The 18,661-nt window shown below is 39.4% G+C and overlaps 1 protein-coding gene across 1 annotated transcript in view; it reads right to left on the reverse strand.

Moving 5' to 3' along the window:
• Positions 1-5,128: 5,128 nt before the first annotated feature.
• The window catches only part of plpp4 (phospholipid phosphatase 4), a 64,695-nt gene continuing 51,162 nt past the window's right edge, over positions 5,129-18,661 (reverse strand). The window contains exons 7-8 of the mRNA XM_032553787.1: positions 14,677-14,847; positions 5,129-10,418 (exon numbers count right to left, since the gene is read on the reverse strand). Coding sequence (XP_032409678.1) covers positions 10,210-10,418; positions 14,677-14,847 — 380 coding nt within the window. The 3' untranslated portion in view covers positions 5,129-10,209. The remainder of the gene's footprint in view (positions 10,419-14,676; positions 14,848-18,661) is intronic.

An 18,661-nucleotide genomic window follows, 5' to 3' on the forward strand; every position in this document is an offset into this window, starting at 1 on the left:
GTATCTAAATGGTCAAACCTGCAGCAATTGGGCATTTAAAATCTGTCACAAAAATAATAAAGCAGTGTATGAATCACATCTTTCAGCTGCACCCTCCTGTGAGTCTAATACAGTGGACCACTTTGACTGTAGTGGGCATGTCTTTACAGATACCAGAGTATTTCTACTTCACCGCTCCAAATGTGTTTCACTGCTGCAAGGTGTAATATGAGTTGATGCATTGAACTAATACAAGGCTCTGGGCAGCCAATCAGATCGCTTTTTCAACTTACTTGCGCTGATATTTTGAAATAAATTGCATTCTCCGATCAATACTTGGCCACACAAGGCGGTCAAAAGAGCCTGGTGACGGCTGTGCTGGTTGTTATTCAACACCAGCATCTCATGCTAAACATTTCAAATGTTTCAAACAGCAGCTTCGACATATGAGACGTTCTTTCATTGTTAATAAATATGATTAATTTTACACACTTCTGAATAAAAAGTGGCTTTGTGTTATCATCTTGATTACAATAAAGTCACAATGTTTAGCCACAAAGTTGGTAAAAAATTACTTTCCAAACTCTGTTGAACAAATCATGATGATTAATAAAGTCTGCCCCATTTTAAGAGAAAAACTGAGTGATTTTTTTCTGTGTCCTATTTCTGTTTAATAATAATCAATATCATAATTTGGCAAGCATGAATACAGTCAGTGTAGTTAATAAAGAAAGTATGCCCATCCCTCAGTGCGCCAACAGTTTCCTACCAGTTTCAATGGGATTCTAACTAGCTGTTGCGCTCTGATAAAATCTTATTTTGTGTATTAATGAGGCAGACGTGACAGAAACCATTGTTTCCTGCAAAGTAGCACAGCGCCCTGAGGAATTCACAGGAGCATAAAAGGTACATCTACAGCTTTCTGCTTATTGCTATTGATCTATTATAAATGTCAGTTTCCACCTCAGTGGAGAATTATGCAGACCTACAAACACGTGTTCAGTCTATCAGAAATGTTGTTTAGCATAGTGGAGCGAAACCTTTAATGAAATGAGACTGAGCTACAGATCAGCGCACACAAACACGCCACTGATGGAGGGTAACAGACAGAAAAGTGTTTTCATGTGTTTGTAATGACTTCATACACCTTAATGCCATTTGAAAACTTTAACCTGTAAAGTTCACTCCAGTAAAACATCCAACAGCGAAATGGCCGCCATCATCTATTTCAACTCAACTTTACTCTAAACATGACCAAAGTATAAAAGTAGATGTACTCAAAGGCATTTCAAAAAATAGCCTAACATGTAATTCATTTATTCATTTAAATTATTCAGTTTAAAAAGTGAAACTCTCGTATATTCATTATTCACAGACTGACATATTTCTACCATTTATTTTTCCAAACAGTGATCATGGCTCACAGCTAAAGAGAAACTCAAAATGCTGATTGACACCAGAGTTCTGGACACTGTTTGCCGCAGGTTTCATTAATGCTGCTGTATGATATTTTAAAAACAGACACTGTTAAAAACAGGGATTTAAAACAAGGAAAACAACTTTTGTAGCAAATGTCCTTGAGTTGCCTGTGTGTGACCCAGCCAAAGTCCTCAACAGATTTAATCTCTTTTGTTAGTGAACCTCTTTTATCACAGATTTTTCTTATACTCAACGTTACATTAATATGATTGGAGAAGGCACTTTTAGGGATGATCTTTTGCTTTATCGGTGATTGCTTTTTTGACAACAATCCACAGATTACTTTTCCTCACGACTGTGCAGGTGATATAAGTTTTTTACTAAAAATCTGTTTTGTTCGTCTGTAAGTTATCATCAAGTAGTCTGAGATCTGTTAGGTCTGGTTGCCATTGAATTTTTATTTTTTACATAATGGGTCAGTTCAAAAATAATTCACTATCCTACGGAAAACACTCAAAAGGTCCCAAGGCAGAAATTCCTTTAGATTTCAAAATCTTAGCCAAACACAGACGTTAAAATGGCTAATTATACCAATGCTGTTCCTAGAACGTAGTTATGTGATTGGCAAATCAGAGAATCATCTCTGCACCTGAGGGGAGTTATATAAGGTCAGTAAGAAAAGGAAAAGCTTTTCCAGACCTCCATGAAAGACGGCCTGAAAGAAGCTGTCTTTCTCTACAACATTCACCCAGGTGGAATCATTTCTCCCAGGATGACTGATGTCGGTGCCGGGCCCTAACTGGGCCTAACATAAACACAGGCAATTGAATCTCCATTTGAAAATCCCTTTGAAAACACTGTAATTGAACCTCCTGCTCTGCGAGGTAAAATGTATGACAGTGTTAAATGATATTAAATGCCAGCTGACAGTTGATGTATTGGATAAAGGGCCCTGATAGCAGAGCTCATACAGAGGTGAGCTCTGTTCCTGACAGGAAAACAATACCAGGCTTTGAGGGATGAGACGTTGATTAAACACTCGCCCCAGTCAGCGGCTGAGGGGAAACGCTTCTCTTCTCTTCTGACGACAACAAATATGTAATTGCTTTTAATGGTAATGTGCTCCTGTGGAGGTGAACAAAAGCTGCATCACCTCAGTGACACATTCTTCTGGGTTCTTTAGCACAGGTTATAATTCATGTCTGAACCTCCGTGTTCAATTGTCTTTGGATGATTTTCCTCCTGTTCTGTTGTCTGAATCCTTAATGTACCTTGACACTGTTTTCCCTGCAGAGTGCAGCACTCTGGAGGAAAACTCCCAGAAATCACTGTGGTCTTCACATGAAGATAAAAACTATTAAAGTTGAGCAACTTTAGTCTTGGATATGTGATGACGCAATGAAAATCTAGGTATTTTTTTCTAGAGGTTGTATGGAGGGTGTTTTTGGCAGGGTATGTTTCTCCCACTTGTCAAAGAAGTGAGACTTGCAGCATGCTGGGCTGATTGGACGGCCTGTAACATCACTGATTACTGCTGTTGGAACATCCAGCCATTAGTCTTTGTAGGGTCATGTGGAACTGGTGTCTATCTGCAGTAGTCACTGAGAGGAAAGGTAGGGTTTATACTGAGCAGGTCGCCAGTTCATCACAGAGACGCACAGAACAGATAACACACCACACACACACACACACACACACACCCCACACACGTTTGCTTGGCTATCTTTGTGGGGAGTTTCCATTGACTTCCTTTCATTTCTACAGCCTAAACCTTATCCTTACCCTAACCCTATCCATTACATACCTAACTAACTAACCCTAACCAAAACTCAATTCACACCTTAGTCCTGAATCTGACCCCTGACCCAAAAACAGCACTTTCCCTTGTGGGGACCAGGCTTTGGTCCAGGACCAGGCTTTGGTTCAGGACCAGGCTTTGGTCCCCACAAGGACCAGTGGGTCCCCACAATGTAGTAGGTGTCAGTAAAATGGTCCCCATAAGGTATTAAAAACAAACAGACACACACACACACACAAACACACACACACACACCTACATACACATACATACAAAGATTAAAAAGACAAATGAACCAAACAGTCTTTGAAATGTGAGAGGACCGGGTTGTCGAGGGGGAAAATGCCCGGATTCAAACCTAGAACCTTCTGGCTCCATGGCAACAGTGCTACCACATGATTATAAAATCAAATGAAATCTAATTTATCATGCTTTGTTAATAATTAGTCTTGATTATTCACATTTAGTTGTAAGTTTCTAATAATATTTTCTATTCAAATTGATTTTTCCCAACTAAATCATCAAGTAAACATATATATCTTAACACAAACACTTTGTTTTTCACTGAGGTGACTTTAGAATAAAATTGAATTACAAATAATTTATTTCTCTTTCTGCTCATAGGCATCCTGCTGCTGCTTGGGAAGAATATCAAGGTTATATTTAAATGGTTTCTCAACATTTACATTTTTTTCCAACGTTTGACTTTAACTTGAAAATACATGTTTGACTTACTGTATGTCTGTGGTGGAACAGAATACGTCCTTTTTTCTCTAAGTGACCATTCATTAAAACACGTCACCATTTCACACCAAGAAAAGACGACATCAGACACATTGATGGACTGAACTAATCAAGGGTGAAAATAAGTTAGATTCACTTCTGTAAATGTTGCTGGAGTTTTTTTTACTGTATTATCCTTTAATCTTTCATGAAGATAGTCATTTGTAATGATCAGAAGTTGGTTGTGGAATCAGAGGAACTGCTGGACATCGTACTTCCTGCCAGCCTCAGACCAAACTCTGAGGCCAGGCAGAAGAGCTGAGACTCAGATGAACGCTTTAGCCAAAAGCTGCATTTCAGAAATGAAACATTTGGCCAAACTGGAGGAACTTTTTCCTGTCCTGTCATGAAGCTGATTTCTGGCACTCTAACTACTCTTTTGAATTTTTCCAAGCATTGCCTAAATTCCTGTGCCAGTATTTGGAAATGAAACAAATGTGTGTAAACCAGGAGTTTACCCTTTCAGAGACAAAGACTGTTTGATGAAGTTTAATGTTTATTAGCTAAAGAAAATCTAAATATTAATTGCTTTCTGCATTTATTCATATTCTCTGAAATAGCAATCCCCAAATTCCTGAGCAGTACATAAACCTATAAGAGGACAGTTGTTGGAGGAAGCTGCTGTTATGATCTTTGGGTGTTTGTGTTATGATCTTATTGTTCATTTATGTTTATTAGGCCTTGTCACATTCAGTTCTTTTTTATTGTCATTTTTGCTAGTAGGGGGATTATTTCATTCCTTTATCTTCATTTCCTAATCATATTCTCATGTTCTATACCTTGTGTATTGAGATTCAGTTCCTTCAGCTCTGCGCTGGTCCGACCCACTGTAGTTCATCCTCTCAGTCTCAGTTCAGCTCTCGTTGTTTTGATCAGTCTCTTTCCCTCAGTGTCCTACTTCCCACAGCTGTACCACATCTCCTCCAGGTGATTCCTTTGTCCTTCTCGATCATCATCCTGTAGAAAATCCCCCTGGTTTTCACTGTTCATTGCTGGATTCCTCCATCATTCCCTAACCTGTGATTCCCCTCTGGGTTTTCCTTTCATTTCATTATTGAAGAAATTCTTTCTGCTCTTGGGTTCCTTTGCAAAATCCCAACAGCTCTGAACTCCATCAGTCATAATAAAAACAAATCTGTGCATTATGGATAAAGTTCACACATCTGCAGTCCTTTATTGTACGTAAAGTATACAAACAGCAAAACACAGTTCTCAAGGCCTGACATGCTTACTCATAGAAAAATCTTTTCTCACAAATGAAACCGGCATGCCATAAACCATTTTAAACACTTCTTCACACATATAATCATCATAAAGTACTTTTAAATGATTCTTTAATATGTTTTAGATACTTTTATCCTTTCATTGTATAGGCAATGCAACTGACAGAGAAATCACAGCGTACACTGCTAAAAACACTGGTAGCATATAATGTAAAATAAAGATTCTTTTGTTCGTTCTTAGTAGAAAATGACTGATCTTACATGTCAAAATGACACATCCAACATCTCAAACAAGTGACACACACTGCTACAAAAGTATCTATAGCACCAAATTAAAGCTGAACATAGAATTGATCATAAATAATAGAATCAAATCATTTGAAGTGAAACAAACAGATTGAATCCCTTTTTTTCTCAGCGATAAATACTGCATCACCTAAACCCCAAACTACCTGACAAAGTCCACATTTTGGACTGATGCGTCTGTTCCAGAACGTTTTAGGTGGAGATTTTCCTCTGAAGGAACAGATCTTCAGATCTCCAGGCTGAAAGTTGAAGTTGGTAAAAGTGCCATTGAAGTTACATGAGTTCTCTCAGAGTCGAGCACCTTTCACAATCTGCTCTTCTTTCTGCGTCAGGTTTCATTTTGTAAATTGCATCACAGTGGAAACCCTTTCTGCACACACACAGTTGCAGTTAAATGCTGCCAGTGGATTGCATACGTGATAGAGGCTTAATAGTAGAAACCTTAATGTAGCAAAAGGTTCATAAAATCATTTAAACAGGCACGCTTGTTTTGATTCACACTCCACCATCAATCTGTCCCAAATTACAGTTAAAGGGCAAAAATTATCATATTCTCGCACCCCAAGCCCATAAATATTGAAAGCATGAGACGTGAATAAATCATAATCATTTCTTTTCAAATTAGATAAGTCATTTTAAAAGCACCCACAGACAACAAATCACACAGGAAGTAAAGACGATCATGAGTGATGACATGTCATGTAGAACTTCAGTCTCTTCTGGGCTTGTAGATAAAACTGGGACTGTTTTAATAAACAGCCTAAAAGCAGCAGCTCATTGCAGCGAGACATCAAAAGATGGAGTGAGGGTCCAAACCTTCCCCATGGACCCGGTTGTGCATTTTTCACATGTATCCATAAAAAGTCTCTGATGACCTTGAGTTGGTCCAAAACTCAGCAGCAAGACTCATAATTAGAAGCAGCAGAAGCTCCAGCATCACTCCTTGGTGTGTGCGCCTCCTAGCATCACTCCTTGGTGTGTGCGCCTCCTAGCATCACTCCTTGGTGTGTGCGCCTCCTAGCATCACTCCTTGGTGTGTGCGCCTCCTAGCATCACTCCTTGGTGTGTGCGCCTCCTAGCATCACTCCTTGGTGTGTGCGCCTCCTAGCATCACTCCTTGGTGTGTGCGCCTCCTAGCATCACTCCTTGGTGTGTGCGCCTCCTAGCATCACTCCTTGGTGTGTGCGCCTCCTAGCATCACTCCTTGGTGTGTGCGCCTCCTAGCATCACTCCTTGGTGTGTGCGCCTCCTAGCATCACTCCTTGGTGTGTGCGCCTCCTAGCATCACTCCTTGGTGTGTGCGCCTCCTAGCATCACTCCTTGGTGTGTGTGCCTCCTAGCATCACTACTTGGTGTGTGTGCCTCCTAGCATCACTACTTGGTGTGTGCGCCTCCTAGCATCACTCCTTGGTGTGTGTGCCTCCTAGCATCACTCCTTGGTGTGTGCGCCTCCTAGCATCACTACTTGGTGTGTGCGCCTCCTAGCATCACTCCTTGATGTGTGCGCTTCCTAGCATCACTCCTTGGTGTGTGTGCCTCCTGCCATACACTCCTACCCGATCCCTCAGATGCTCAAACCAAACTCTGCAGACACAAAACTCAACAAGAGCTCAGCTGCCTCATTGTTGCACCTCCATTCTGGAGAAAATGTCCTTATTTTCTACATAAACTTGAAAGCCTTAATTTATTTTAAAGACATTTTCCCTCAAGTTTCCTTTATTGTAAGAATTTTTTACATTTTATTGTACTAACTTTGCTTTCTGTCTTTTGTTCAGGTGATATTTCGGTTTTGTGTGCGTGTGATGTTTTCCACAATTGGGTAAACTTTGTAAGAATCTATTATCATTTTGTACACATGTAGTTACCAGCTTAAAACCTGTAAAAAGGGTATGAGAACTGAAGGTTCAAGCTTTTACAACCAAGGAAAAACAAAAGTGTTTGATTACATGTCTGTATATAGACAGCAGGTTTCATGTGATGAGGTAGAAATGGAGAAAAGAACGCTAGCAGCTTGGAGACAAACTTTGACTCAGTTATTTATAGTTTTTATCTCTTATTAAGACAAATGCATTGGAAAGATTTTTCCAGCAAGTTAATCTAAAGAAGTTGAACTGCCAGATTAATTTGCATTTATATATTTCATCTTTGATAACCCAAATTGATTATTTTTTAGATTTGAGCAGTTCAGGAAACCCCGGTTGCCCTGGCAGCAGCCTTCAGGTCATCTGCACATCCTGGCTTATTTCATGATGCTCCTCAGGTTTGCTGTGGGGAAGATTTGCTGGTCACACCAGGGATCACAGTGATGCTACCGTAATGCAGCTACTAAAACTTTTGGCAGTGTTGACAGCAGCTAAATCCTTCTTAGAAATAAAACTAGCTTCTCCATAAAGCTTGCCAGCAGATGGGAACATGACACTCTAAAATATCAATGTAAACCACAGACAGACTTTGGGCATCATAAAGCTCAGAGGAACAACACTAATAGTTGAGTTGGGACTTCAAATTATCACCGCCAGAGGAAACTTCACACCGGACTCTTCCTACAAACTCGAAGACTTTGCTTTGGAGTGTTTTTCCAGGAGTTTTCTGACATTGTCTCTTGTTGAAAAATGATTTAACAAGTACTGGCTGGTAATGCCATGTCTTGGATAAGTCTCTGTAAGGTGTGAAGCTCCCTAGCTTTTCTAATGCTTTTACCACATTTTTTCCTACCACCTAACTTTCCATTAATAAAGTTACATAGACAAAACACTCTTCACAGCTTACTCTTAGTGTCAGTACCTCTCTGCTTTTCAAATCAGTATTCTTCACTATTGTTACCACAGCAACAACATAACCATGAAATGACTCTTCTGTATCAAAATTTGTATTATTTGGTCAAAATTAACAGAAATTCAACTTTCAAAAATATTCCTCTTCGTGATTAATCTATATGACAAAAAAAATTTTCTACCAACTTCCATAAACAATTAAACTTTTTCAGAAAATTTCTACAGATTGAGATACATCTACATGGAATAAATAATAACACAGATGCTGTCTGTAATATGCAAGTAGAAGTTTTTTTCAGATGTAGTTTGATATGACTAATAACATTTTATCTTATATCTGAAGTATTATGCCAAACTTTGATAAGACTTCTTTAGTTTTCATTGACAAATAAACATAGGCATCATAAACTGCTGCAATGATGGCTGAAAAAACAACTATGCAAAGATGAATATATTTGTTGTGGTTTTCTGAGGCGTGTTCTGGGTCCAAGCTGGGTTAGAGGTGAACTAAGACTGCACCTTCCCGTCAATGTCACCGCAATGTCAAAAAACAGCCAGTAACCAAGGCAACAAAGTGATCCATCATCTCTAACAGCCCGCAAGAGGCGACAAATTGGTTTGTAGATGATATGGAAAAGTTGGGGAGGGGGCAATAATCTTGTTAGATGCCTTCTCCGCTGATAAAGCCTGCATCCCGAGGAGGGAAAAAAAGCTTTAAATCTTCGGTGTCATCTTCCTTCAGCAAGCTTTCCGGATGTTAACAAATAATGGAGCTATAATGGATGAATAATACGTCAAAATCACCCGGCTTGTGCTTAAGGCTGGATCATCTATGTGTGTGTATGCATAGAGGGGATGGGGGGCAGTGAGCTAAAAGCTATTTGCCAAGCTCTGGGAGTTAGCGAGCTGCCTCGCCCGCTCCTAATATCCTCATAAGCAGCCGAGGCTGACCTCACTTAATGAGGATTAATGCAGGATCAGATTGGAGTTTGTGCCTATCGAGACGCACTTCTGCGTGCCCACTCCCACCTGCTCGTAATTGATTGCACTCATTGAGGGTCCATGTCCCTGTGCAACCTCTGTGAACATGTGTTAAATGCTGCTTGTATGAAAAAGAAGATTTAGTTTAGAGAGAGAGAAAGAGAGAGTGACGGAGAGGGACAGGGAGAGGGAAGATGGGTAATAAAAAGAGCGAGGGTGTGCAGGTCATGTGAGCCCAGGAGAGCGGGAAGTAATGGAATATTGAACTTTATTTTGACAGGTACCACTGCCTCTGCGGAGATGTATCAGATCTATGTTTATCATTATGTTGCTATGGGCAACCAAAAATGATAAAAATCAGAGCAGGTTAGTTGAAAGTCCTTGCGTTTTAAGACAAAAACTCTGTTTTCCTGGTACTGCCATGTCATTTCTCAGTCTAGTCGTTATCTGTTTGTGGTAATGATGTAATTTTATGGTTTAGTTGCTGTGAATTCAGACTACCTCACTGATTGTTTACATCAAACCCTTCAACACCAAAAAAATCAATCTAGTGTAGCATAAAACATTAAAACCCCGCCTCTCATTAGGCAAAGGTTTCTGCAGAAAGTGGAAATATTTGACTCATCGCTCACAGCCATAAACACAACGTTTCCCCAGGTTTGCAGCATGTTGTTTTCTTTGCTTTCTCAGAGGAGTTGTTCCACATCCTGACTTTCCTCTCTTACATCTAAATATAAACTTTAACGGCTGCTGCGCAAAATCAAGATAAAAAAAAAATGTAGATGTCACCAAGACAAATTATCAACGTTTGGAAATGGTAGAAGTGGGTTTTTTTGTCCAGTGGAATGTATATTAGAGCCAGTCATTCAGTCATTGTCTAGGAATGGGGAGATGGGTTTGGCGGCTTGGTGGGCGTTGAGGAGGCTGTCTCAGTGGGGGCCACTAGTCATACTGGCCCCTCGGTCAAGCCCTCCATGGGCAGGGTGGTGGCGTTGTCGACGGGCTGCGGGTCATCCTGGGCCGGGGGGGGCCCCCTGCTGGCAGCAGCCAGGCTGGCGTAAGGCAGGTGGCAGTCCATGTGCAGGAAGGGGGGGTAGTGCTGGCGGTAGCTGATGTAAGCAAACAGCAACCCGATCACTCCTCCCACAAAGGCATCTGCAAAGTCACACAAACACGTTTTAATGACACGGTTCTCAAACTGTGGTGCAGGTACCTCTGGTGGTGCCTTTAGAAAACTGGTGTTATGTGGGAGGTGATTACAAACACATTAGTTGTGCTGAACACCAACAGACTCTAAAAATAGAATCCAGATCTGGGAATTAAATGAACCAATCTTAACTGTGTTTGGGTTTGAAAACCTGAGGGATTTCTTAATGGCCATGCTCTCTTTTCAGGCTAACAAGTGTTGGAATTACAAGCTAATAACAATGTTCAATGACTAGCCACATTATTAGGTAGATCTGTCCAAAAGCTTGTTTACACAAAGAGCAAATCAGCCAGTTAACATGGCAGCAAAACAATCCAATTAGACAACCTGATGCAGTAAAAAAAAGACTGGCTAAAATTTAACTGAGCATGGCTGCAGTGCCAGAAAACAAAACCTGATCTACAGGAAGTCATCTCACTGGCTTACAGAAAAGGTCTAAAAAAAAGTAAGAATGTCCAGATTGCAAAAGGTGTCTGGACCTTTGATGAAATCAGAAGTCTGAGGAGAATGGACTGATTGATTTAAATTTAGAAAAAATCCAACACCTGCTATTATAATGGGTTTTTTTTTTTACAAATAGAATACCGTTCCTAAATACCCAACACCTCAAACTATAAAGCAGCTGTGCTACAGTAGCAGAAGACCACACTAGGAGCCTGTCAGCAAACTGAGGCTAAAATAACAAAAGGGTATCAGGTTTGGGCAGAACCAAAATGGAAAACTGTTACCTGGTTTAATGACTTATGATTCCAGCAGTGAGATTCAGAAGAAAGGGTCAGGATTTGAAGTAAATAAGATGAAAGCTGCCTTGTGTCAACAGTTCAGACTGCTGCAGCTGAAATGATGTGAGAATATTTTTTTGGCAACCTTTTAGGCCCCAACTGTGAAATTTTCAAAGAGAGGGCTTTTTACCATCTCTGGCCACTTAGCACCCATGTTATGATGACTACTTCCAGCAGAATAATTCACTGCATTACAAAACTTCAGTCAGCTCACAAAGGCTTCATGACCATCACAGAGGATTCACTGTACTCTGCTTCTTACACCTTGTTGAGTATATGCCACAAAGAATTAAATTCAATTGTGCAAGGCTCCAATCACGTTACAGCAAGGTGTGCCTTATGCAGTGACTAGGGAATCTATTTATTTGCACTCACACGGAAATAAATACTGGTGAAGCAAGTATTTATCACTTTTCTTCACAGTGTCCACTAAAGGAAATTATTTCTCTTTGATAATATCCTATTGTTGTATTTATTAGGGTTATAACAGGGGTGTAACATTAAAAATTTGTCTTCTGCCATTTTGAATTATTTTACCACCAGAAACACTAATGAAAACATCCACAGAAAGGGAGAACAAATGTCTCAACATGGACCTGAACATCAGACTACAGTGAAGCCGTATAAAAGACGGGACAGAGCAGACTGTACTGCTTCAATACCCTTCAGTCTTTCAGTGTTTGCTGTAACATGCTGCATGTCTTGCATAAGTCTGTTCTGGAGAGTTACATTTCAGCGTTAGAGCCGGTGACCTGAAAACCTTTGGAGATGATTCAGTAAAGGAGGACAACCACGAACATCCTCTTCATCAGACTGTTATACTACTGAGTTTCTTCAGTCAGAGGCAACAGGAGCTGCATCTCCTGCATGTATTCGAAACTTTGTCAAATTTTCCACTAATGTCAGAAAAACACAATTTTGCAATTAAAATCACACGTGTATCAGTTTGTTCACACAATAAGTTGTTAAAAACATGCTGTACCATCATCCTACAACTTCCTGTCATCTTCTTCTTCGTGGTTTTTACACCATCTGGTTGTTGATTATGTGACTCGTCTGATGCAAAATAAGTATTTCCATTGCAATTTTGATAAATCAACTAATTTTAATACGGACAAAAAAAAACAAAAAAAAAAACACTTCATCCCAGTGCAAAAACTTTATCAAAAATTGTAAATATTTACTTTTACAATTTCAATTTGTGCAATTTTATGGGACTACAGACAATCATCTGCATATTCAACAACTTTTTAAATAAATGTGTATCATATGATTAAAAACAACATTCATTTGGAATTATTGGAAGTATTTTTGCATTAAATTGAGAATTAACTGTAGAAACGGTTGTAGTAAAGCAGAAACTCGGTGGGATTTTGTGTTCATGTTCTATTCAGGAGCTTCATTGCGCCTAAAAAGAACAAGTTCAAGAAGCATCTGCTGACCCGACGCCACCGTTGTGTGTTGCCCTTAAATCTTACATGCAAAGCAGCCATATTGGATTTTCAGGATGTTATCTAAAATCTCCAACTCTTCTATTCAAAACCCCATCTCCAATTGTATTTTTAATTAAGTGAAAAATCCTTTATTTTGTTTTGATATTATGCCACTAAACGCAGCATTAACTGAAGAGATACTTGTTCATAATGAAGGGATTCCCTTTTCCCTGTAGGAGTGTGGTGATAAATAACACCTACTGTCGTGGAATGGGCCCGGTTAATTAGGCATTGCTGTATGGGCTGCAATGTTTCAGTGAACATTCATCACCGCTGCCAAGTTTAGAGGTTGATGAAAGCAACATGAAAGGCAGAGCCATGAATCGTCGAGCTGGCTCACTCACCTCGGGCCGGGCCGTCGCTGGTACTCTGTCAGACGCTGAACAGGTTTGTATTACAGCTGACCCCATTTTAACTACAATACATCATAAAATATAGCACTGCTGTAATGAATATTAAGCAGGTATTGCCGATGATAGATCAAACTTGAACTATACTTCCCTAATACCTGCACTGTAAAACAGAAGTTGAATGAAACATGAAATTGCATCAACTTTCGGTAAAAGGATCTGCCGGTGGTCCGGAGGTTCTTCTGATTCCTGTCAACTGAATTTACCAGACTGTGACTTGATTTAATAGATTAGTTTAGTGATGGTGAGAGTATTAATATTCATCAAGCACAGTGTAGCATCTGGGCTAATGGGAGCTCCCAGCCTGTGTTTACACTGGCAGCAGATTGGGGACCCTCAAATTTAATGGACTGCTCTATTGCAGCTTACTTCCAGCCGACGGAGTGCGAGCAGGAGGGAAACATAGATCCAGGGAGGATTCAGAAAATGATGGGCTTTCTTGTAAATGCTGCAATTGTGTTGTTTTGGTTATAAATAAATAAAGGCAGGTTGTAAAAAGAGCTGTTGGGTTTGCTGCCAAGAACATATGGCTTTCTAAAACTAATTAACACAATGTGATGGAGCTGTCATCATGTTATTTCTTTTCTATCTGAAACTCACACACTCGTGCAGTTCTCGCTCCCAGTCCCCCTCAGGTCATTCTTTTAGTTTTCCAGAATAAATATTGTAGAAAATGTAACATTTTAAAACTTGTGCTGGTTTGTTCAGTTTTGTGAGGATTCCTCCTCATGTCATATTCTTTGGGTTTGGATTATTTTCTTGTTTATTTTTTTATGTCTCACCATCCTCTATTTGTTTCTCCTATTTTTGGTAGTAATGTGTTGCCATTAGACGTTTTTTAATGTATTTTGTTTCTTAGATAATTCCCACGTTCGGCTCTTTTTGCTGTTACTCTCTGTTCTGTTGATGCACTATTGTTCCCTTCCCTCTCATTTTGTAGTTTCTCAGAGTTTTATTTCAGCTCCTTTATGTTAATTATTCATCTTTCCTCAGTTTGACTGTTTACTCCCTCCCACAGGTGTCCCAAATCACCTGATTTCATCACCTGCATCTGATGTTCTTCTCCAGTCATCCCTCAGTATTTAAGTCCACAGGTTCTCGTTGTTCTGGTTTCACTGCCCTCTCCTGACCACTCCCTTTGCAAGTTGTTCCTTTAGTTTATTATTATATATCTTCTGGTAATCTCCATCTTTCTCTGTCCTTTTTAACAACCTCACTCTTCTTCCAGAAACTGTGACCTTACTTTCACAAAAAAACTCAACTATAACACATAAAAATCCTATCTTTAGTCTTAATAAGAATTAGATAACACAGTGACTCAATTTCTTATTTCCATTAATCATCATTAAGCATGCTAACTCTAAAGAAACATGCTTAAAATCACTCTGTAATAAATGTAATTACTGATATAATTTTAAATAACAATCCAACTTACAGCGATGTGACTGTAGATACTGTAAAGTCTAAACACAGACATTATAACGGGTGAAGGTAAAATGAAAGCCGTGTTGTTGGCTGGACCTTGCCAGTGGTGTTTGTAGTCACAAGTCCTGGACAGTGCAATCATCATGGCGCTGTAAAGAGGTAGAACCATGGCACAAAGACGCCAGCTGCGACCCCGGCCACCATCTGTGAAGCACTGCAGCTTTCCGGCCAAGTAGAAGGAGGTGAACCCGAGTCCAGAGAACGCAACTGGAAGGCAGAAAGAGACAGACATCAAGCAGATCAACAGCTTTGTTCCAGAAAAGTTCAAAGCATTGACCATGTTTCAGTGTATTAGCAATGGAAAGTCATGTGCATGCAGGTGAAAGATATTTTTAAAACAACCTTTTAAAATCACTAAAGTGTTTTTGGTAACTGCAGGTAATCTAGCAGCAGGACAGAAGCAACCATGTTAGGTATTTGGTCCTAAACCAAGGCTGCAGGTTTCTAACTGAAGGTGTAATCAGTGTGCGTACCAAATCATAAAATGATCTTAAAGACCGTGCCAAGCGCAAGGATTTGTAAACATTGAATCAATTACATTGGCCAGCAGCTCACCGCTGCACATGGCAGCCAATACTGAGATTTCACAGCTCTGTGCTACATGAATGGACAGCAGGCCTGCACATTAAGCAACATCTGCTGGGAAGTAGAAGAGGAACAGCGGTGGTCTAATTGTGGGAACTGAAGGCTGAACAGTGGAACCATTTGAGTTTTTGCTGAAGCAAAACGATTTGATGCTGCAGCAAAGCAAACAGCCGGCACATTTGTCACTCAACTAACAAGCTGGCCAGAACATATGACAGAACAAGAACTCTCAGAAAAGAGAGGAGAGCAGGGAAACCAAGTCAAACTGTCAACTTTACCACAGCCTGGTGTTCAGACTGAACTCACAAAGATTCAAAATTAAATCAGTTTGGATGTAAATGTGTGACGGACATGACTGACACTGAAAGCAAAACATTTTCATCCATTCAGAATAAAAGTACATTTATTATTTGTGATGCAGTTAATAAGAGTGAAATGTAAACTTAATGGGTGCCTTAATTTTTAAATTGAGTCTTGTAATCCAAAAAAATCTACATTTTATTGCTGGCACAGTAAGTCTAAAACCTAAATTATAGAAGAGATATTTCAGCTAAAATCTACCCAAATGTGTCTATTTCTCATTTTTACATGAGAATTGCTCTCTAGCATTATGCTAAGGCAAATGGCTTGTTAATCCTCCTCATCATCATCATCAGAGCTTGCTCTTCCAGGAAAATAAAGGATTTATGAATCACTTTGTTCCAGTAGCACTTCCACTCCTTCATCCATCCACTTCTCATCAGCTCATTGCCGGGGGCAACATGGGAATTTGTGTCTTGCCCAAGGACATTTCAGGATGTAGTGGAACTAGTTCATTTTTTTATTAAACTTCACAGTTAAAAATGGTAATGTCTTCCTGCAGCCTGCAACCAAATGGGAGTTTATGTGACTGAATTCCTCAAGAGCAGGAATAACAGAACTAATAATTTATGAGTGGAAAGAAGATGGAAATCCTGCTGCAGATAAAGTTAATTAACACTTTTCAGTTTGGAGAGAGCTACATACAACCCACACAGATTAACTGATGTTTTTTAGAGACTAGCCTTTACTTTAAAGTTCCTCAGTCTGAGCATCCCTCAGTGCCCATCCATCTCACTTTCAGGTGACTCCTCCTCATCCCAAACCTCACAGCAGCCCACACTATTTGTCTTTTTGCCTCTAAACAAAGCTCAGGCAATTTAATTTGTCCTTTGGGAGGACAGAGTTACATTATCCTGGAATCTTATTCAGTCCCACACCGAACATTTTAACTTTGACTTCCAACAAGAAATTCACCTTTAAATGTAAACATTTCCAAAAACCGTTTAAAGTGGCAGTGTTATGTATTTTTCACATAGTGCCATTTTATTGCAGAATAAAGTAACTCTGTCACATTAAATTGTATAAAACATGCTTTATATATATAAGATATGACTTAACAAAAGTCATATTTGAAGTCCAGGCGTTAAATTACCCAATTTCAAGGTAATTTAACACCTTCATATTGTGGAAGTTTCTTTAAAAACTCCTGCTCTTTCTGAAACTCCGCCTTCAGAAAATCCTCACAACATTTTTACAAGTGCTTCACTAAGAAGTAACTCTTACAACGAGCTCAGCTGATAAAAAGTTCCACCAGCTCTTTGCTAATTGTGGCTGGCTAGTCTGAAGGAGCTGAGTGGAGAAGTCGCAGGGAAGGAGCTGTGCCTCGCAGGCGGAGCTATGTCCACCCAGCTGTTTTGCACAGCTGAATGGTTGCCATGGAGTATTAGCTGTTTTGCACAGCTGAATGGTTGCCATGGAGTATTTCTCAAACATGCCCAAAAGAATAAAAAATTTTGAACAAAATTCAAAGCAGTCAGTTTTACATAATACTGTGTTTTCAAAAGAACCGTTGCAGAATTTCTTTTTATAAAACTGGAATAAAACATGAAAATGTATTACAGCTACAGATGCCAGCATATTATTACATCATACTCTCTGTGCTGCTTTGACTAACATGCAATAAGTTTCAGTTAAAAACCAAAACATGAAAAAGTTTATTTTACGAAATGAGGTGTATAACTGTAAGAGAAAATAAAGTGAAGAGTTTATTGAAAGTAGTTTTAAGTGTGGAGTCGGCAGCAGACCCCTGCATCCCTAAATAATCAAGGATGGATGGAAGAATGGGAACAAAAATGTAACGTGACAACAGTGAGAAACAGCCTGGCTCATTGTTAAATTCTTTCCTTTTCATTCCAGAACCGTCCGGAGTCCATATGTTTACCAGAACAATCAGTGGAACTGGAAGTAATCAGGAGGATTAGCCAAACAATTGGGATGCATTATGCTCAAGTGGGGACATCAAGTATCCATCCTGTTCTCACTTTGCACAAAGAAACTCATAAACAAGCTTTTACATGTGAAATGTGTATAATTAACTAAGTGAATGAGTAACGCAATGAGGCGCATCTACGAACGACTACAGGATGGTCCTCCAGAGGCAGCAGCAGTTTCCCAAAAGGCCAGAGAAGAACAACAACATAAAACATCTTGATAATAAATCAGCTGCATGCATCTTAAACAAACTCCCTGAGAGACAAAGAACAAATTCAGGAAAGCAGAATAATCAGAGGTGATTCGCATTGCACCTTTTTTTTTTTTTGTTACAAATAAAATATTTCTCTTGAGATTTCAAGTGAAGGTAAAGGTGATACCTTTACCTGTCTGTCACTTAACTCTGCATCTCCATAATCAGAACCAAACTAACATGATGCAAAAAAAGTGGATCACTTTTGTGAAATTCACAAATTTTGATATAGCTGAAAAGACTAAGATTAGTTAATATGCTTTTCTAATGTGTTACTTTCTGACAAAGCTGTCGGTTTTAATGCCACTCTAAAGACTGAGAAACTAAACAAAGTGCATTATTATGCTTTCCATCCCCTGTTCTCTCCCTGCTGTTCTGATCTTCGACCTTTATCATGACCTGTGGGATATCTTTGCTAACTCCCACCAGAAAAGCTGCATATTAACGACCACTTAGTGCCAGAGGCTGATCCTTCTATTAGCACATAAAGAGTCAACAGAAAATATGTATTAGCATTAGATCAAAACCGCTTTGTTGTGCGTCCTGACTGTCAGAAACAAAAAGACCTGAATTCTCTCTTGGTACTGAAATACTATGATGATAGACGTTGAAATCTTTGGCTAATTAAATATAAATGGTGATGAAACAGTGAAGGAGGCGGATTCAGAAAAATAATCTGGTCAAACAATTAATTAAAGCATTAAAGAGTATGCTAATGCTAAAGATGGCATCTTTTAGTAGAGTATATCCATCAGTAACATCAGTTGGGTTTTTATGCACAAAGGGAAATGGTGAAATGAATATGAATGGGATGTGAGGCGTGTTCAGGACCTGTTTGCTCTCAGTGCTGTTTACAGGGTGCAGTGGGTTTAGTGGTATTTAGTGCTTTGT

Source organism: Xiphophorus hellerii, chromosome 22, assembly GCF_003331165.1.
Source record: "Xiphophorus hellerii strain 12219 chromosome 22, Xiphophorus_hellerii-4.1, whole genome shotgun sequence".
NCBI lineage: Eukaryota > Metazoa > Chordata > Actinopteri > Cyprinodontiformes > Poeciliidae > Xiphophorus > Xiphophorus hellerii.